Raw genomic sequence first — 23,363 nt, 5'->3', positions numbered from 1 at the left:
AAACCCATTGGCCTAACAATAAAGTGGCAAGGGGAATCACCAATATAACCCTGTTACATCTGGATAAAGTAACACAGTTGAGGTTTTCATCTTTAATCAGCAAAAAATCGGCCAATTTCTAAAATAGACATTTCTGTGAAACTATGTACGTTTTACTTGTGAACATTTAATATACAAATATATTCTCAAGATGGGTCAATTTGTTCGTCTATGTGCCATTTGAAAAACAATGCGTATATTGGGAGTAACCTTATTTTGGGTTAAGACAAGTAACTATGAGTAAGGGCAAACATCATGATAAGCTTGCAAGTTGAGTTTTGAATAAGACATCCGATTAACACTTTGCATTTATAAAGGTTTGTTTTACAATATCTACAAAATAACCAAATAATTGATCGTCAAATTTTTTTTTTACCCGTTCAAGTCGGTCGGCATACGCGTCATCATACTCCCTCATCTGATTGGTCGAGTAGGCGGGCCTTCTGACTTTGTAGCTGTGGTAACTAGTGACAACCCGCCAAACGCCCGGTGCCCTTTGTCGACTACGATTTCCTCTCTTTGCAATTTGAACGTTTTAGAGGAAATTATTCACAATGGGTAAAAAAGAAGAAGAGGAAATCATAAGAATTGCGAAGAAGATGGATAAAATGGCGCAGAAGAAAAGCGGGGTGAGGTGTTCTGACATGAATGGATTGGCTCCCATTATTTTGGCTGGTGATAGCCCAGGATGCTAACGCTAACTAGCAAATGGAGTTCAAAACCTAGACACACATAGCTAACTAGCTAGCAGTTGTCGTCCTATGGTGTAGAATGTCACATTTCGAAAAATATTGGTCTTACTGGCTCTTCGTAGTCGTTTAACATTAGCTAGTTCAGTGGTGCATGGTAGTCAAACGTTGTTGTGCTGTTAACTAGCTAGCTAACTAAGCAAGAAACTAGCTAACTAAGCAAGTAACTAGCTTGCTAAGCTAACAACAGCTAGCTAGTTATGTAGTTGCTAAGATAGCAGGTCATTGATGTCGCGTTCATGTGCCAGTCGGAACTAAAAAACTGAAATAAATAAATAACACTTAAACAAATAAACTTTCCAAATTGCACAAACATATACCGCAGTTGGATTATACATAAAACATGCAAAGTACGTAACTAAGCACACAGGTTTAAGAAAAATAAACAAATAATAATGAAAGAAGGCTACAAATAAAATACTTTAAAAACGTCACAGTGGTCTTATATACATTCAATTATACCCGTCTCAGGTTGTATGATTCAAAGGCAGCAAGGACTTTAAGGGAATGTTTGTTTTTAATAAGTCTTAATGATTGCCCAAAAATATAAATCGCTCCTTCAAAAATAAGGGGGTAGTCTTAAGAAAATCTGCATTTGTGTATAAAATGTTTGGCTAATACAATGAAATGATTGACCAAGAAATTTAAATCATTATCATCTTGGAATAAACCAAATTGACATCCTTGAATGTGAAATTGGCAATATTACTCTCCTATGTTACTCTCCTACAATCTAAGCTAGATGCCCTCAATCTCACCCAAATTTTCATGGAACCTACCATGTACAAATCTGTAAACTCGGGCACCCTCATAGATATCATCCTGACCAATTTGCCCTCTAAATAAACCTCTGCTGTCTTCAACCAGGATCTCAGCGATCACTGCCTCATTGCCTGCGTCAGTAATGGGTCCGCGGTCAAACGACCACCCCTCATCACTGTCAAACGCTCCCTTTAAACACTTCAGCGAGCAGGCCTTTCTAATCGACCTGGCCGGGGTATTCTGGAAAGATATTGACCTCATTCCGTGAGTAGAGGATGCCTGGTCGTTCTTTAAAAGTGCTTTCCTCACCATCTTAAATAAGCATGCTCCATTCAAAAAATGTTGAACCAGGAACAGATATAGCCCTAGGTTCTCTGCAGACCTGACTGCCCTTGACCAGCACAAAAACATCCTGTGGCGTTCTGCATTAGCATCGAACAGCCCCCGTGATATGCAACGTTTCAGGAAATTAGGAACCAATATACACAGGCAGTTAGGAAAGCAAAGGCTAGCTTTTTCAAACATAAATTTGCATCCTGTAGCACAAACTCCAAAAAGTTCTGGGACACTGTAAAGTCCATGGAGAATAAGAACACCTCCTCCCAGCTGCCCACTGCACTGAGGCTAGGAAATACTGTCACCACCGATAAATCCTGCAAAATCTGAACCTCTAGATATCAGCTGGGCTAGACAATCTGGACCCTCTCTTTCTAAAATTATCCGCCGCAATTGTTGCAACCCCTATTACTAGCCTGTTCAACCTCTTTTTCGTATCTTCTGAGATTCCCAAAGATTGGAAAGCTGCCGCAGTCATTCCCCTCTTCAAAGGGGGGAACACTCTTGACCCAAACTGCCTTTTTAAGGTCTTCGAAAGCCAAGTTAACAAACAGATCATCGACCATTTCGAATCCCACCTTCTCCGCTATGCAATCTGGTTTCCGAGGTGGTGCACCTCTGCCACGCTCAAGGTCCTAAACGACATCATAACTGCCATCGGTAAAAGACAATACTGTGCAGCTGTATTCATCGACCTGGCCAAGGCTTTCGACTCTGTCAATCACTGCATTCTTATTGGCAGACTCAACAGCCTTGGTTTCTCAAATGACTGCCTCGCCTGGTTCACCAACTACTTCTCAGAATTCAGTGTGTCAAATTGGAGGGCCTGTTGTCCGGACCTCTGGCAGTCTCTATGGGGGTGCCACAGGGTTCAATTCTTGGCCGACTCTTTTCTCTGTATACATCAATGATGTCGCTCTTGCTGCTGGGGATTCTCTGATCCACCTCTACGCAGACGACACCATTCTGTATACTTCTGGCCCTTCTTTGGACACTGTGCTAACTAACCTCCAGACGAGCTTCAATGCCATAACTCTCCTTCCGTGGCCTCCAACTGCTCTTAAATGCAAGTAAAACTAAATGCATGCTCTTCAACCGATCACTGCCCGCCCGGCTAGCATCACTATTCTGGACGGTTCTGACTTAGAATATGTGGACAACTACAAATACCTAGGTGTCTGGTTAGACTGTAAACTCTCCTTCCAGACTCATATTAAGCATCTCCAATCCAAAATTAAATCTAGAATCGGCTTCCTATTTCGCAGCAAAGCCTCCTTCACTCACGCTGCCAAAACATACGCTCGTAAAACAGACTATACCGCGATGTCATTTACAAAATAGCCTTCAACACTCTACTCAGACTGCATACAATTTGCTATCACAGTGCCATCCATTTCGTCACCAAAGCCCCATATACTATCCACTACTGACCTGTACGCTCTCGTTGGTTGGCGCTCGCTTCATATTTGTTGCCAAACCCACTGGCTCCAGGTCATCTATAGGTCTTTGCTAGGTAATATCTCAGCTCACTGGTCACCATAGCAGCACCCACCCGCAGCACGCTCGTCAGCAGGTATATTTCACTGGTCATCCCCAAAGCCAACACCTCCTTTGGCCGCCTTTCCTTCCAGTTCTCTGCTGCCAATGACTGGAACGAACTGCAAAAATCACTGAGGCTGGAGACTCATATCTCCCTCACTAACTTTAAGCATCAGCTGTCAGAGCAGCTCACATATCACTGCACCTGTACATAGCCCATCCAACTACCTCATCCCCATATTGTTATTTATTTTGTTTATATTATTTTGCTCCTTTGCACCCCAGTATCTCTACTTGCACATTCATCTTCTGCCCATCTATCACTCCAGTGTTTATTTGCTAAATTGTAATTATTTCATCACTACGGCCTATTTATTGCCTTACCTCCCTAATCTTACTTCATTTACACACACTGTATATAGACTTTTCTATTGTGTTATTGACTGTACGTTTGTTTATTCCATGTGTAACTCTGTGTTGTTGTTTGTGTCGCACTGCTTTGCTTTATCTTGGCCAGGACGCAGTTGTAAATGAGAACTTATTCTCAACTGACCTACCTGGTTAAATAAAGGTTAGATTATTATAGATTATTAAACCAACTTGGGCAGCAATTACAGCCACGAGTCTTCTTGGATATGATGCTACAAGCTTGGCACACCTGTATGTGGGGAGTTTCTCCCATTCTACTCTGAAGATCCTCTCAAACTCTGTCAGCTGTTTCTAAAAACCTGTTTTTGCTTTGTCATTATGGGGTATTGTGTGTAGATTGATGAGGATTTCATGTAATCGATTTTAGAATAAGGCTGGAACATAACAAATTGTGGAAAACGGTGAAGGGGTCTGAATACTTTCCGAATGCACTGTATCCTCAAACTTGATGCATCCTACCTCTACCTAACCTGCCTATCTCTACCTAACCTGCCTACCTCTACCTAACCTGCCTACCTACTACCTAACCTGCCTACCTCTACCTAACCCCCAGTATGATGTTGTTGCAGCACCAACCTGCCTACCTAAACTAGAATATCTGTGCTCAACCTAACCCTCAGTTTGTTGTTGCTGTTGCAGGTAGGGGCACTGGACCTTCTGAAGGAGCTGAGGGCTGTACCTATGACTCTAGAATTACTACAGGTACTGGAGGGAGCTGAGGGCTGGTACCTATGACTCTAGAATTACTACAGGTACTGGAGGGAGCTGAGGGCTGTACCTATGACTCTAGAATTACTACAGGTACTGGAGGGAGCTGAGGGCTGTACCTATGACTCTAGAATTACTACAGGTACTGGAGGGAGCTGAGGGCTGTACCTATGACTCTAGAATTACTACAGGTACTGGAGGGAGCTGAGGGCTGTACCTATGACTCTAGAATACTACAGGTACTGGAGGGAGCTGAGGGCTGTACCTATGACTCTAGAATTACTACAGGTACTGGAGGGAGCTGAGGGCTGTACCTATGACTCTAGAATTACTACAGGTACTGGAGGGAGCTGAGAGCTGTACCTATGACTCTAGAATTACTACAGGTACTGGAGGGAGCTGAGGGCTGTACCTATGACTCTAGAATTACTACAGGTACTGGAGGGAGCTGAGGGCTGTACCTATGACTCTAGAATTACTACAGGTACTGGAGGGAGCTGAGGGCTGTACCTATGACTCTAGAATTACTACAGGTACTGGATGGAGCTGAGGGCTGTACCTATGAAGCTAGAATTACTACAGGTACTGGAGGGAGCTGAGGGCTGGTACCTATGACTCTAGAATTACTACAGGTACTGGAGGGAGCTGAGGGCTGTACCTATGACTCTAGAATTACTACAGGTACTGGAGGGAGCTGAGGGCTGTACCTATGACTCTAGAATTACTACAGGTACTGGAGGGAGCTGAGAGCTGTACCTATGACTCTAGAATTACTACAGGTACTGGAGGGAGCTGAGGGCTGTACCTATGACTCTAGAATTACTACAGGTACTGGAGGGAGCTGAGGGCTGTACCTATGACTCTAGAATTACTACAGGTACTGGAGGGAGCTGAGGGCTGTACCTATGACTCTAGAATTACTACAGGTACTGGAGGGAGCTGAGGGCTGTACCTATGAAGCTAGAATTACTACAGGTACTGGATGGAGCTGAGGGCTGTACCTATGACTCTAGAATTACTACAGGTACTGGAGGGAGCTGAGGGCTGTACCTATGACTCTAGAATTACTACAGGTACTGGAGGGAGCTGAGGGCTGTACCTAATGAAGCTAGAATTACTACAGGTACTGGAGGGAGCTGAGGGCTGTACCTATGACTCTAGAATTACTACAGGTACTGGAGGGAGCTGAGGGCTGAACCTATGACTCTAGAATTACTACAGGTACTGGAGGGAGCTGAGGGCTGTACCTATGACTCTAGAATTACTACAGGTACTGGAGTGAGCTGAGGGCTGTACCTAATGAAGCTAGAATTACTACAGGTACTGGAGGGAGCTGAGGGCTGAACCTATGACTCTAGAATTACTACAGGTACTGGAGGGAGCTGAGGGCTGAACCTATGACTCTAGAATTACTACAGGTACTGGAGGGAGCTGAGGGCTGTACCTATGACTCTAGAATTACTACAGGTACTGGAGGGAGCTGAGGGCTGTACCTATGACTCTAGAATTACTACAGGTACTGGAGGGAGCTGAGGGCTGTACCTATGACTCTAGATTTACTACAGGTACTGGAGGGAGCTGAGGGCTGTACCTATGACTCTAGAATTACTACAGGTACTGGAGGGAGCTGAGGGCTGTACCTATGACTCTAGAATTACTACAGGTACTGGAGGGAGCTGAGGGCTGTACCTATGACTCTAGAATTACTACAGGTACTGGAGGGAGCTGAGGGCTGTACCTATGACTCTAGAATTACTACAGGTACTGGAGGGAGCTGAGGGCTGTACCTATGACTCTAGAATACTACAGGTACTGGAGGGAGCTGAGGGCTGTACCTATGACTCTAGAATTACTACAGGTACTGGAGGGAGCTGAGGGCTGTACCTATGACTCTAGAATTACTACAGGTACTGGAGGGAGCTGAGAGCTGTACCTATGACTCTAGAATTACTACAGGTACTGGAGGGAGCTGAGGGCTGTACCTATGACTATAGAATTACTACAGGTACTGGAGGGAGCTGAGGGCTGTACCTATGACTCTAGAATTACTACAGGTACTGGAGGGAGCTGAGGGCTGTACCTATGACTCTAGAATTACTACAGGTACTGGATGGAGCTGAGGGCTGTACCTATGACTCTAGAATTACTACAGGTACTGGAGGGAGCTGAGGGCTGTACCTATGACTCTAGAATTACTACAGGTACTGGAGGGAGCTGAGGGCTGTACCTATGACTCTAGAATTACTACAGGTACTGGAGGGAGCTGAGGGCTGTACCTATGACTCTAGAATTACTACAGGTACTGGATGGAGCTGAGGGCTGTACCTATGACTCTAGAATTACTACAGGTACTGGAGGGAGCTGAGGGCTGTACCTATGACTCTAGAATTACTACAGGTACTGGAGGGAGCTGAGAGCTGTACCTATGACTCTAGAATTACTACAGGTACTGGAGGGAGCTGAGGGCTGTACCTATGACTCTAGAATTACTACAGGTACTGGAGGGAGCTGAGGGCTGTACCTATGAAGCTAGAATTACTACAGGTACTGGATGGAGCTGAGGGCTGTACCTATGACTCTAGAATTACTACAGGTACTGGAGGGAGCTGAGGGCTGTACCTATGACTCTAGAATTACTACAGGTACTGGAGGGAGCTGAGGGCTGTACCTAATGAAGCTAGAATTACTACAGGTACTGGAGGGAGCTGAGGGCTGTACCTATGACTCTAGAATTACTACAGGTACTGGAGGGAGCTGAGGGCTGAACCTATGACTCTAGAATTACTACAGGTACTGGAGGGAGCTGAGGGCTGTACCTATGACTCTAGAATTACTACAGGTACTGGAGTGAGCTGAGGGCTGTACCTAATGAAGCTAGAATTACTACAGGTACTGGAGGGAGCTGAGGGCTGAACCTATGACTCTAGAATTACTACAGGTACTGGAGGGAGCTGAGGGCTGAACCTATGACTCTAGAATTACTACAGGTACTGGAGGGAGCTGAGGGCTGTACCTATGACTCTAGAATTACTACAGGTACTGGAGGGAGCTGAGGGCTGTACCTATGACTCTAGAATTACTACAGGTACTGGAGGGAGCTGAGGGCTGTACCTATGACTCTAGATTTACTACAGGTACTGGAGGGAGCTGAGGGCTGTACCTATGACTCTAGAATTACTACAGGTACTGGAGGGAGCTGAGGGCTGTACCTATGACTCTAGAATTACTCTAGAATTACTACAGGTACTGGAGGGAGCTGAGGGCTGTACCTATGACTCTAGAATTACTACAGGTACTGGAGGGAGCTGAGGGCTGTACCTATGAAGCTAGAATTACTACAGGTACTGGATGGAGCTGAGGGCTGTACCTATGACTCTAGAATTACTACAGGTACTGGAGGGAGCTGAGGGCTGTACCTATGACTCTAGAATTACTACAGGTACTGGAGGGAGCTGAGGGCTGTACCTAATGAAGCTAGAATTACTACAGGTACTGGAGGGAGCTGAGGGCTGTACCTATGACTCTAGAATTACTACAGGTACTGGAGGGAGCTGAGGGCTGAACCTATGACTCTAGAATTACTACAGGTACTGGAGGGAGCTGAGGGCTGTACCTATGACTCTAGAATTACTACAGGTACTGGAGTGAGCTGAGGGCTGTACCTAATGAAGCTAGAATTACTACAGGTACTGGAGGGAGCTGAGGGCTGAACCTATGACTCTAGAATTACTACAGGTACTGGAGGGAGCTGAGGGCTGAACCTATGACTCTAGAATTACTACAGGTACTGGAGGGAGCTGAGGGCTGTACCTATGACTCTAGAATTACTACAGGTACTGGAGGGAGCTGAGGGCTGTACCTATGACTCTAGAATTACTACAGGTACTGGAGGGAGCTGAGGGCTGTACCTATGACTCTAGATTTACTACAGGTACTGGAGGGAGCTGAGGGCTGTACCTATGACTCTAGAATTACTACAGGTACTGGAGGGAGCTGAGGGCTGTACCTATGACTCTAGAATTACTACAGGTACTGGAGGGAGCTGAGGGCTGTACCTATGACTCTAGAATTACTACAGGTACTGGAGGGAGCTGAGGGCTGTACCTATGACTCTAGAATTACTACAGGTACTGGAGGGAGCTGAGGGCTGTACCTATGACTCTAGAATTACTACAGGTACTGGAGGGAGCTGAGGGCTGTACCTATGACTCTAGAATTACTACAGGTACTGGAGGGAGCTGAGGGCTGTACCTATGACTCTAGAATTACTACAGGTACTGGAGGGAGCTGAGGGCTGTACCTAATGAAGCTAGAATTACTACAGGTACTGGAGGGAGCTGAGGGCTGTACCTAATGAAGCTAGAATTACTACAGGTACTGGAGGGAGCTGAGGGCTGAACCTATGACTCTAGAATTACTACAGGTACTGGAGGGAGCTGAGGGCTGTACCTATGACTCTAGAATTACTACAGGTACTGGAGGGAGCTGAGGGCTGTACCTATGACTCTAGAATTACTACAGGTACTGGAGGGAATAAGGGATGGAGCTGAAGGCTGTACCTATCCCCTTTGTGTTGGGTTTTAGAAGTAGTGAACTCTAATCTCTCTCCCTCTATACTGAACCTATGTCTCTCCTGCAGCCTAACGTTAGTCTCTCCTCTCATCTCCAGTCCACTAGGATTGGGATGTCTGTGAACGCCATCAGGAAGCAGAGTACAGACGATGAGGTCACCTCTCTGGCCAAGGCCCTCATCAAGTCCTGGAAGAAACTCCTAGGTTAGTAGATCTATTCTACATGTAACCTGGTCCCGTCTGTTAGTAGATCTATTCTACGTGTAACCTGGTCCCATCTGTTAGTAGATCTATTCTACATGTAACCTGGTCCCGTCTGTTAGTAGATCTATTCTACATGTAACCTGGTCCCATCTGTTAGTAGATCTATTCTACATGTAACCTGGTCCCATCTGTTAGTAGATCTATTCTACATGTAACCTGGTCCCGTCTGTTAGTAGATCTATTCTACATGTAACCTGGTCCCATCTGTTAGTAGATCTATTCTACATGTAACCTGGTCCCGTCTGTTAGTAGATCTATTCTACATGTAACCTGGTCCCGTCTGTTAGTAGATCTATTCTACATGTAACCTGGTCCCGTCTGTTAGTAGATCTATTCTACATGTAACCTGGTCCCATCTGTTAGTAGATCTATTCTACATGTAACCTGGTCCCGTCTGTTAGTAGATCTATTCTACATGTAACCTGGTCCCATCTGTTAGTAGATCTATTCTACATGTAACCTGGTCCCATCTGTTAGTAGATCTATTCTACATGTAACCTGGTCCCATCTGTTAGTAGATCTATTCTACATGTAACCTGGTCCTGTCTGTTAGTAGATCTATTCTACATGTAACCTGGTCCCATCTGTTAGTAGATCTATTCTACATGTAACCTGGTCCCATCTGTTAGTAGATCTATTCTACATGTAACCTGGTCCCGTCTGTTAGTAGATCTATTCTACATGTAACCTGGTCCCATCTGTTAGTAGATCTATTCTACATGTAACCTGGTCCCGTCTGTTAGTAGATCTATTCTACATGTAACCTGGTCCCGTCTGTTAGTAGATCTATTCTACATGTAACCTGGTCCCATCTGTTAGTAGATCTATTCTACATGTAACCTGGTCCCGTCTGTTAGTAGATCTATTCTACATGTAACCTGGTCCCGTCTGTTAGTAGATCTATTCTACGTGTAACCTGGTCCCATCTGTTAGTAGATCTATTCTACGTGTAACCTGGTCCCGTCTGTTAGTAGATCTATTCTACGTGTAACCTGGTCCCGTCTGTTAGTAGATCTATTCTACGTGTAACCTGGTCCCGTCTGTTAGTAGATCTATTCTACATGTAACCTGGTCCCATCTGTTAGTAGATCTATTCTACATGTAACCTGGTCCCATCTGTTAGTAGATCTATTCTACGTGTAACCTGGTCCCATCTGTTAGTAGATCTATTCTACATGTAACCTGGCCCCATCTGTTAGTAGATCTATTCTACATGTAACCTGGCCCCATCTGTTAGTAGATCTATTCTACATGTAACCTGGCCCCATCTGTTAGTAGATCTATTCTACATGTAACCTGGTCCCATCTGTTAGTAGATCTATTCTACATGTAACCTGGTCCCATCTGTTAGTAGATCTATTCTACATGTAACCTGGTCCCGTCTGTTAGTAGATCTATTCTACGTGTAACCTGGTCCCGTCTGTTAGTAGATCTATTCTACGTGTAACCTGGTCCCGTCTGTTAGTAGATCTATTCTATGTGTAACCTGGTCCCGTCTGTTAGTAGATCTATTCTATGTGTAACCTGGTCCCGTCTGTTAGTAGATCTATTCTATGTGTAACCTGGTCCCGTCTGTTAGTAGATCTATTCTACGTGTAACCTGGTCCCGTCTGTTAGTAGATCTATTCTACATGTAACCTGGTCCCGTCTGTTAGTAGATCTATTCTACATGTAACCTGGTCCCATCTGTTAGTAGATCTATTCTACATGTAACCTGGTCCCGTCTGTTAGTAGATCTATTCTACATGTAACCTGGTCCCGTCTGTTAGTAGATCTATTCTACATGTAACCTAGTCCCATCTGTTAGTAGATCTATTCTACATGTAACCTGGTCCCATCTGTTAGTAGATCTATTCTACGTGTAACCTGGTCCCATCTGTTAGTAGATCTATTCTACATGTTACCTGGTCCCATCTGTTAGTAGATCTATTCTACGTGTAACCTGGTCCCATCTGTTAGTAGATCTATTCTACGTGTAACCTGGTCCCATCTGTTAGTAGATCTATTCTACGTGTAACCTGGTCCCGTCTGTTAGTAGATCTATTCTACGTGTAACCTGGTCCCGTCTGTTAGTAGATCTATTCTACATGTAACCTGGTCCCGTCTGTTAGTAGATCTATTCTACATGTAACCTGGTCCCGTCTGTTAGTAGATCTATTCTACATGTAACCTGGTCCCGTCTGTTAGTAGATCTATTCTACATGTAACCTGGTCCCGTCTGTTAGTAGATCTATTCTACGTGTAACCTGGTCCCATCTGTTAGTAGATCTATTCTACATGTAACCTGGTCCCGTCTGTTAGTAGATCTATTCTACATGTAACCTGGTCCCATCTGTTAGTAGATCTATTCTACATGTAACCTGGTCCCGTCTGTTAGTAGATCTATTCTACATGTAACCTGGTCCCGTCTGTTAGTAGATCTATTCTACGTGTAACCTGGTCCCGTCTGTTAGTAGATCTATTCTACGTGTAACCTGGTCCCGTCTGTTAGTAGATCTATTCTACATGTAACCTGGTCCCGTCTGTTAGTAGATCTATTCTACATGTAACCTGGTCCCGTCTGTTAGTAGATCTATTCTACATGTAACCTGGTCCCATCTGTTAGTAGATCTATTCTACATGTAACCTGGTCCCATCTGTTAGTAGATCTATTCTACATGTAACCTGGTCCCGTCTGTTAGTAGATCTATTCTACATGTAACCTGGTCCCGTCTGTTAGTAGATCTATTCTACATGTAACCTGGTCCCATCTGTTAGTAGATCTATTCTACATGTAACCTGGTCCCATCTGTTAGTAGATCTATTCTACATGTAACCTGGTCCCATCTGTTAGTAGATCTATTCTACATGTAACCTGGTCCCATCTGTTAGTAGATCTATTCTACATGTAACCTGGTCCCATCTGTTAGTAGATCTATTCTACATGTAACCTGGTCCCATCTGTTAGTAGATCTATTCTACATGTAACCTGGTCCCATCTGTTAGTAGATCTATTCTACATGTAACCTGGTCCCGTCTGTTAGTAGATCTATTCTACATGTAACCTGGTCCCATCTGTTAGTAGATCAGTACTAGTATACACTGCCTAACACTCAACCTCTGACCAAGGCCCTCAAGTCCTGGAATAAAGTAATTGGTTAGTAACATGTTATTAGTATACATCCTGGTGACTTCTATCTACAGGTCAGTTATTATTATTTAGTCCCTTTTTTACCAGTGTGGTGGTAGTTACTCATACTCTACTCCTCGGTTAGTAACTCATAATTACTAGTTTAAATGTTATCTACATGTAACACATTGCAGCTGGATGTACTTGTACTTGTTGTGGGGACACTTCCTGAGTACCTCTCCTCTACCTGAATGCACTGTGAAGTTACTCTGAATAAGCCCCAGGTGTAATGTCAGATCCTGTATTTTCATTGGACGGCAGATGAGCCAGGAGGTGGAGACAAGTCGTTGGAGGAGAAGAGGAAAGAGCCGTCAACACCCACCAGTCTGGTGTCTCCCACCCAGGGCAGTCCTGAACCACGGGAGGAGAGGTACCTACTACTACTACACACTACTACTACACACTACTCTACTACAACACTACTACTACACACTACTCTACCTCTTTAGTACGGTGTCTCCCACCCAGGGCAGTCCTGAACCACGGGAGGAGAGGTACCTACTACTACTACACACTACTACTACACACTACTCTACTACAACACTACTACTACACACTACTCTACCTCTTTAGTACGGTGTCTCCCACCCAGGGCAGTCCTGAACCACGGGAGGAGAGGTACCTACTACTACTACACACTACTACTACACACTACTCTACTACAACACTACTACTACACACTACTCTACTACAACACTAATCCTCTAAGTGTGAGTGGTGTTGCTGGGCGGGGGATAGAATAACAGTCAAAGATAAAAGTATTATCAATAAATACGTTGGGAATGACACTGAGGGGCAACATTGTTACATCTAATGCCTGTTTTGCCGGAGGCTGATGCCGCACAGGTGTTTGTACGCGTGTACACATGCATATACACGCACACACGTGCACATACACAGACGTGCACACATGTAAATAGTGCCAAACGTGCACTCAAACATATTCAGTGGTCTTGATGTCTTTTGTTTTCTTTTGTCTTTTTTCTCTTTCGTTCATTATGTTGATGCGTTGGGGGACGGTGGCTTGGGGAATTATTGAATTATGATTTTATACTATTTTTCTCTCGGGGAACTGTGTGTGTAGGGGGTCTTGGATGGCTGGTGGCCTGGTGGTTGGGACCTTGGGGCCAGTGGCTGATAGGTTGCTGGTTCTGGTCCCGGTTTCTGACGTTGTGGGAGATCTGTCAACGTGCCAATGAGCAGGGCTGCTTCTGTGGGGCGCTCTGGATGGTGGGCTGTTAGATGACTGAATGTGATGTAAATGTAGAGTGGCTTCAGATTGTACAGTCGTGGCCAAAAGTTTTGAGAATGACACAAATATTAATTTACACAAAGTTTGCTTCTTCAGTGTCTTTAGATATTTTTGGCAGATGTTACTATTGAATACTGAAGTATAATTATAAGCATTTCATAAGTGTCAAAGGCTTTTATTGACAATTACATGAAGTTGATGCAAAGAGTCAATATTTGCAGTGGTGACCCTTCTTTTTCAAGACCTCTGCAATCCGCCCTGGCATGCTGTCAATTAACTTCTGGGCCACATCCTGACTGATGGCAGCACATTCTTGCATAATCAATGCTTGGAGTTTGTCAGAATATGTGGGTTTTTGTTTGTCCACCCGCCTCTTGAGGATTGACCACAAGTTCTCAATGGGATTAAGGTCTGGGGAGTTTCCTGGCCATGGACCCAAAATATCAATGTTTTGTTCCCCGAGCCACTTAGTTATCACTTTCACCTTATGGCAAGGTGCTCCATCATTCTGGGAAAGGCATTGTTCGTCACCAAACTGTTCCTGGATGGTTGGGAGAAGTTGCTCTTCTACACACTACTACTACTACTACTACACACTACTCTACTACTACACACTACTCTACTACTACTACACACTGCTCTACTACTACTACACACTACTATTACTACTACTACACACTACTATTACTACTACTACACACTACTCTACTACGCACTACTCTACTACTATTACTACACACTACTCTACTACGCACTACTACTACTACTACTACGCACTACTCTACTACTACTACTACACACTACTCTACTACTACTACTACTACACACTACTTTACTACTACTACTACACACTACTACTACTACACACTACTCTACTACGCACTACTCTACTACTACTACTACACACTACTCTACTACTACTACACACTACTCTACTACGCACTACACTACTACTACTACTACTACACACTACTCTACTACTACACACTACTCTACTACTACACACTACTCTACTACTACTACACACTACTCTACTACTACTACACTCTGCTCTACTACTACTACACACTGCTCTACTACTATTACTACTACTACACACTACTCTACTACTACTACACTACTCTACTACTACTACACACTACTCTACTATTACTACACACTACTCTACTACACACTACTCTACTACTATTACTACTACTACACACTACTCTACTACTACTACACTACTCTACTACTACTACACACTACTCTACTATTACTACACACTACTCTACTACGCACTACTACTACTACTACTACGCACTACTCTACTACTATTACACACTACTCTACTACGCACTACTATACTACTACTACTACTACTACTACTACTACTACTACTACACACTACTCTACTACGCACTACTACTACTACTACACACTACTCTACTACGCACTACTACTACTACTACTACGCACTACTCTATTACTACTACTACGCACTACTCTACTACTACACACTACTCTACTACTACTACACACTGCTCTACTACTACTACACACTACTCTACTACTATTACTACTACTACACACTACTCTGCTACTACTACACACTGCTCTACTACTACACACTACTATTACTACTACTACACACTGCTCTACTACTATTACTACTACTACACACTACTCTACTACTACTACACTACTCTACTACTACTACACACTACTCTACTACTACTACACACTACTCTACTACTACTACACACTACTCTACTACGCACTACTCTACTACTATTACTACACACTACTCTACTACGCACTACTACTACTACTACTACGCACTACTCTACTACTACGCACTACTACTACTACTACTACGCACTACTCTACTACTACTACTACGCACTACTCTACTACTACACACTACTCTACTACTACTACTACACACTACTCTACTACTACACACTACTCTACTACGCACTACTCTACTACTACTACTACACACTACTCTACTACTACTACTACACACTACTCTACTACTACTACACACTACTCTACTACGCACTACACTACTACTACTACTACTACTCTACTACTACACACTACTCTACTACTACACACTACTCTACTACTACACACTACTCTACTACTACTACACACTACTCTACTACTACTACACACTGCTCTACTACTATTACTACTACTACACACTACTCTACTACTACTACACACTACTATACTACTACTACACACTACTCTACTACGCACTACTCTACTACTATTACTACACACTACTCTACTACGCACTACTACTACTACTACTACGCACTACTCTACTACTATTACACACTACTCTACTACGCACTACTATACTACTACTACTACTACTACACACTACTCTACTACGCACTACTACTACTACTACACACTACTCTACTACTATTACTACACACTACTCTACTACGCACTACTACTACTACTACTACGCACTACTCTATTACTACTACTACGCACTACTCTACTACTACTACACACTACTCTACTACTACTACACACTACTCTACTACGCACTACTACTACTACTACGCACTACTCTACTACTATTACACACTACTCTACTACGCACTACTATACTACTACTACTACACACTACTCTACTACGCACTACTACTACTACTACACACTACTCTACTACTATTACTACACACTACTCTACTACGCACTACTACTACTACTACTACGCACTACTCTATTACTACTACTACGCACTACTCTACTACTACACACTACTCTACTACTACTACACACTGCTCTACTACTACTACACACTACTCTACTACTATTACTACTACTACACACTACTCTGCTACTACTACACACTACTCTACTACTACTACACACTGCTCTACTACTACTACACACTACTATTACTACTACTACACACTGCTCTACTACTATTACTACTACTACACACTACTCTACTACTACTACACTACTCTACTACTACTACTACACTCTACTACTACTACACACTACTCTACTACGCACTACTCTACTACTATTACTACACACTACTCTACTACGCACTACTACTACTACTACTACTACGCACTACTCTACTACTACTACTACTACACACTACTCTACTACTACTACTACACACTACTCTACTACTACTACACACTACTCTACTACTACTACACACTACTCTACTACGCACTACTCTACTACTACTACTACACACTACTCTACTACTACTACACACTACTCTACTACGCACTACACTACTACTACTACTACTACTACACACTACTCTACTACTACACACTACTCTACTACTACACACTACTCTACTACTACTACACACTGCTCTACTACTACTACACACTGCTCTACTACGCACTGCTCTACTACGCACTACTCTACTACTATTACTACACACTACTCTACTACGCACTACTACTACTACTACTACGCACTACTCTACTACTACTACTACACACTACTCTACTACTACTACTACACCCTACTCTACTACTACTACACACTACTCTACTACGCACTACTCTACTACTACTACTACACACTACTCTACTACTACTACACACTACTCTACTACTACTACACACTACTCTACTACGCACTACACTACTACTACTACTACTACTACACACTACTCTACTACTACTACACACTACTCTACTACGCACTACTCTACTACTATTACTACACACTACTCTACTACGCACTACTACTACTACTACGCACTACTCTACTACTACTACACACTGCTCTACTACTACTACACACTACTATTACTACTACTACACACTGCTCTACTACTATTACTACTACTACACACTACTCTACTACTACTACACTACTCTACTACTACTACACACTACTCTACTACTACTACACACTACTCTACTACGCACTACTCTACTACTATTACTACACACTACTCTACTACGCACTACTACTACTACTACTACGCACTACTCTACTACTACTACACACTGCTCTACTACTATTACTACTACTACACACTACTCTACTACTACTACACTACTCTACTACTACTACACACTACTCTACTACTACTACTACTACACACTACTCTACTACTACTACACACTACTCTACTACGCACTACTCTACTACTATTACTACACACTACTCTACTACGCACTACTACTACTACGCACTACTCTACTACTACTACTACGCACTACTACTACTACTACTACGCACTACTCTACTACTACTACTACTACACACTACTCTACTACTACTACTACACACTACTCTACTACTACTACACACTACTCTACTACGCACTACTCTACTACTACTACTACACACTACTCTACTACTACTACTACACACTACTCTACTACTACTACACACTACTCTACTACGCACTACACTACCACTACTACTACTACTACACACTACTCTACTACTACTAACTACTCTACTACTACACACTACTCTACTACTACTACACACTACTCTACTACTACTACACACTGCTCTACTACTACTACACACTGCTCTACTACTATTACTACTACTACACACTACTCTACTACTACTACACTACTCTACTACTACTACACACTACTCTACTACTACTACACCCTACTCTACTACGCACTACTCTACTACTATTACTACACACTACTCTACTACGCACTACTACTACTACTACTACGCACTACTCTACTACTATTACACACTACTCTACTACGCACTACTATACTACTACTACACACTACTCTACTACGCACTACTACTACTACTACACACTACTCTACTACTATTACTACACACTACTCTACTACGCACTACTACTACTACGCACTACTCTATTACTACTACTACGTACTACTCTACTACTACACACTACTCTACTACTATTACTACACACTACTCTACTACGCACTACTACTACTACGCACTACTCTATTACTACTACTACGTACTACTCTACTACTACACACTACTCTACTACTACTACACACTACTCTACTACGCACTACTCTACTACTATTACTACACACTACTCTACTACGCACTACTACTACTACTACTACGCACTACTACTACTACTACTACGCACTACTCTACTACTACTACTACACACTACTCTACTACTACTACTACACACTACTCTACTACGCACTACTCTACTACTACTACTACACACTACTCTACTACTACTACACACTACTCTACTACGCACTACACTACTACTACTACTACTACTACACACTACTCTACTACTACACACTACTCTACTACTACACACTACTCTACTACTACTACACACTGCTCTACTACTACTACACACTGCTCTACTACGCACTACTATACTACTATTACTACACACTACTCTACTACGCACTACTACTACTACGCACTACTTTACTACTACTACTACACACTACTCTACTACTACTACTACACACTACTCTACTACGCACTACTCTACTACTACTACTACTACACACTACTCTACTACTACTACACACTACTCTACTACGCACTACACTACTACTACTACTACACACTACTCTACTACTATTACACTACTCTACTACTACTACACACTACTCTACTACTACTACACACTACTCTACTACGCACTACTCTACTACTATTACTACACACTACTCTACTACTATTACTACACACTACTCTACTACGCACTACTACTACTACTACGCACTACTCTACTACTACTACACACTGCTCTACTACTACTACACACTGCTCTACTACTATTACTACTACTACACACTACTCTACTACTACTACACTACTCTACTACTACTACACTACTCTACTACTACTACACACTACTCTACTACGCACTACTCTACTACTATTACTACACACTACTCTACTACGCACTACTACTACTACTACTACTACTACTACGCACTGCTCTACTACTACTACACTACTCTACTACTACTACACACTACTCTACTACTACTACACACTACTCTACTACTACTACACACTACTCTACTACGCACTACTCTACTACTATTACTACACACTACTCTACTACGCACTACTACTACTACTACTACGCACTACTCTACTACTACTACTACTACGCACTACTCTACTACTACTACACACTACTCTACTACTACTACTACACACTACTCTACTACTACTCTACTACTACTACACACTACTCTACTACTACTACTACACACTACTCTACTACTACTACACACTACTCTACTACGCACTACACTACTACTACTACTACTACTACTACACACTACTCTACTACTACACACTACTCTACTACTACTACACACTACTCTACTACTACTACACACTGCTCTACTACTACTACTACACACTACTATACTACTACTACTACTACTACTACTACGCACTACTACTACTACGCACTACTCTATTACTACTACTACGTACTACTCTACTACTACACACTACTCTACTACTACTACACACTGCTCTACTACTACTACACACTACTCTACTACTATTACTACTACTACACACTACTCTGCTACTACTACACACTACTCTACTACTACTACACACTGCTCTACTACTACTACACACTACTATTACTACTACTACACACTGCTCTACTACTATTACTACTACTACACACTACTCTACTACTACTACACACTACTCTACTACTACTACACACTACTCTACTACTACTACACACTACTCTACTACGCACTACTCTACTACGCACTACTACTACTACTACTACGCACTACTCTACTACTATTACACACTACTCTACTACGCACTACTATACTACTACTACTACTACTACTACACACTACTCTACTACGCACTACTACTACACACTACTCTACTACTATTACTACACACTACTCTACTACGCACTACTACTACTACTACGCACTACTCTATTACTACTACTACGCACTACTCTACTACTACTACACACTACTCTGCTACTACTACACACTACTCTACTACTACTACTACTACTACTACGCACTACTCTACTACTATTACTACTACGACACACTACTCTACTACTACTACACACTACTCTACTACGCACTACTCTACTACTATTACTACTACTACACACTACTCTACTACTACTACACACTACTCTACTACGCACTACACTACTACTACTACTACTACTACTACACACTACTCTGCTACTACTACACACTACTCTACTACTACTACTACGCACTACTCTACTACTATTACTACTACGACACACTACTCTACTACTACTACACACTGCTCTAATACTACACACTACTCTACTACTACACACTACTACTACACACTACTCTACTACTACACACTGCTCTACTACTACCACATACTACTACTACTACACACTGCTATTACACTACTACCTCTCCAGTACGGTGTCTCCCTCTCAGGGCACTCCTGAACCCCGGCAAGAGATTTAGCTAGTTACTACTACTGCTATTACTACACTACTACCTCTCCAGTACGGTGTCTCCCTCTCAGGGCACTCCTGAACCCCGGCAAGAGATTTAGCTAGTTACTACTACTGCTATTACTACACTACTACCTCTCCAGTACGGTGTCTCCCTCTCAGGGCACTCCTGAACCCCGGCAAGAGATTTAGCTAGTTACTACTACTGCTATTACTACACTACTACCTCTCCAGTACGGTGTCTCCCTCTCAGGGCACTCCTGAACCCCGGCAAGAGATTTAGCTAGTTACTACTACTGCTATTACTACACTACTACCTCTCCAGTACGGTGTCTCCCTCTCAGGGCACTCCTGAACCCCGGCAAGAGATTTAGCTAGTTACTACTACTGCTATTACTACACTACTACCTCTCCAGTACGGTGTCTCCCTCTCAGGGCACTCCTGAATCCCGGCAAGAGATTTAGCTAGTTACTACTACTGCTATTACTACACTACTACCTCTCCAGTACGGTGTCTCCCTCTCAGGGCACTCCTGAACCCCGGCAAGAGATTTAGCTAGTTACTACTACTGCTATTACTACACTACTACCTCTCCAGTACGGTGTCTCCCTCTCAGGGCACTCCTGAACCCCGGCAAGAGATTTAGCTAGTTACTACTACTGCTATTACTACACTACTACCTCTCCAGTACGGTGTCTCCCTCTCAGGGCACTCCTGAACCCCGGCAAGAGATTTAGCTAGTTACTACTACTGCTATTACTACACTACTACCTCTCCAGTACGGTGTCTCCCTCTCAGGGCACTCCTGAATCCCGGCAAGAGATTTAGCTAGTTACTACTACTGCTATTACTACACTACTACCTCTCCAGTACGGTGTCTCCCTCTCAGGGCACTCCTGAACCCCGGCAAGAGATTTAGCTAGTTACTACTACTGCTATTACTACACTACTACCTCTCCAGTACGGTGTCTCCCTCTCAGGGCACTCCTGAACCCCGGCAAGAGATTTAGCTAGTTACTACTACTGCTATTACTACACTACTACCTCTCCAGTACGGTGTCTCCCTCTCAGGGCACTCCTGAACCCCGGCAAGAGATTTAGCTAGTTACTACTACTGCTATTACTACACTACTACCTCTCCAGTACGGTGTCTCCCTCTCAGGGCACTCCTGAACCCCGGCAAGAGATTTAGCTAGTTACTACTACTGCTATTACTACACTACTACCTCTCCAGTACGGTGTCTCCCTCTCAGGGCACTCCTGAACCCCGGCAAGAGATTTAGCTAGTTACTACTACTGCTATTACTACACTACTACCTCTCCAGTACGGTGTCTCCCTCTCAGGGCACTCCTGAACCCCGGCAAGAGATTTAGCTAGTTACTACTACTGCTATTACTACACTACTACCTCTCCAGTACGGTGTCTCCCTCTCAGGGCACTCCTGAACCCCGGCAAGAGATTTAGCTAGTTACTACTACTGCTATTACTACACTACTACCTCTCCAGTACGGTGTCTCCCTCTCAGGGCACTCCTGAACCCCGGCAAGAGATTTAGCTAGTTACTACTACTGCTATTACTACATTAGTATCACACCAGTACGGTGTCACCCTCTCATGGCAGTCCTGAACTACAAGAAGAGGTAGCGAGATAGCCAACCTGGCTAAAGACGCCTGATAACCTGGCTGCTGCTGTTGTTTGCTACAGTAATGACTCCAGCAGTAAGAATGAGCCTGTTGACGGGGTGGCCTCCATCTCCCTGATCTCCACGTTCCCCCAAGCCCCCTCCACCTCCGACTCCGTCAGGATCAAGTGTCGTGAGATGATGTCCCAGGCTCTACAGGCTGGAGGTAACTGGTTATATAACACCACTATACAGATCACTATTACTACTGTTAGAGATGCTGTCTGGAGGTAACTGGTTATATAACACCACTATACAGATCACTATTACTACTGTTAGAGATGCTGTCTGGAGGTAACTGGTTATATAACACCACTATACAGATCACTATTACTACTGTTAGAGATGCTGTCTGGAGGTAACTGGTTATATAACACCACTATACAGATCACTATTACTACTGTTAGAGATGCT

The 23,363-nt window shown here is 43.2% G+C and overlaps 1 protein-coding gene across 2 annotated transcripts in view; it reads left to right on the top strand.

Moving 5' to 3' along the window:
* The first annotated feature begins 458 nt into the window (after positions 1-458).
* tcea1 (transcription elongation factor A (SII), 1) overlaps positions 459-23,363 on the top strand; it is a 33,955-nt gene continuing 11,050 nt past the window's right edge. The window contains exons 1-5 of one of the 2 annotated variants that reach the window (XM_071375960.1): positions 459-668; positions 4,494-4,556; positions 9,232-9,337; positions 12,828-12,936; positions 22,973-23,115. In XM_071375960.1, the coding sequence (XP_071232061.1) occupies positions 594-668; positions 4,494-4,556; positions 9,232-9,337; positions 12,828-12,936; positions 22,973-23,115 (496 nt within the window). In that variant the 5' untranslated portion in view covers positions 459-593. The remainder of the gene's footprint in view (positions 669-4,493; positions 4,557-9,231; positions 9,338-12,827; positions 12,937-22,972; positions 23,116-23,363) is intronic. The other variant, XM_071375961.1, reaches the window with a different exon arrangement.

Source organism: Salvelinus alpinus, chromosome 30 (assembly GCF_045679555.1).
Source record: "Salvelinus alpinus chromosome 30, SLU_Salpinus.1, whole genome shotgun sequence".
Lineage (NCBI taxonomy): Eukaryota > Metazoa > Chordata > Actinopteri > Salmoniformes > Salmonidae > Salvelinus > Salvelinus alpinus.
Note: the sequence above shows the minus strand (reverse complement) of the source record. Positions and strands in the feature narration are given on the sequence as shown.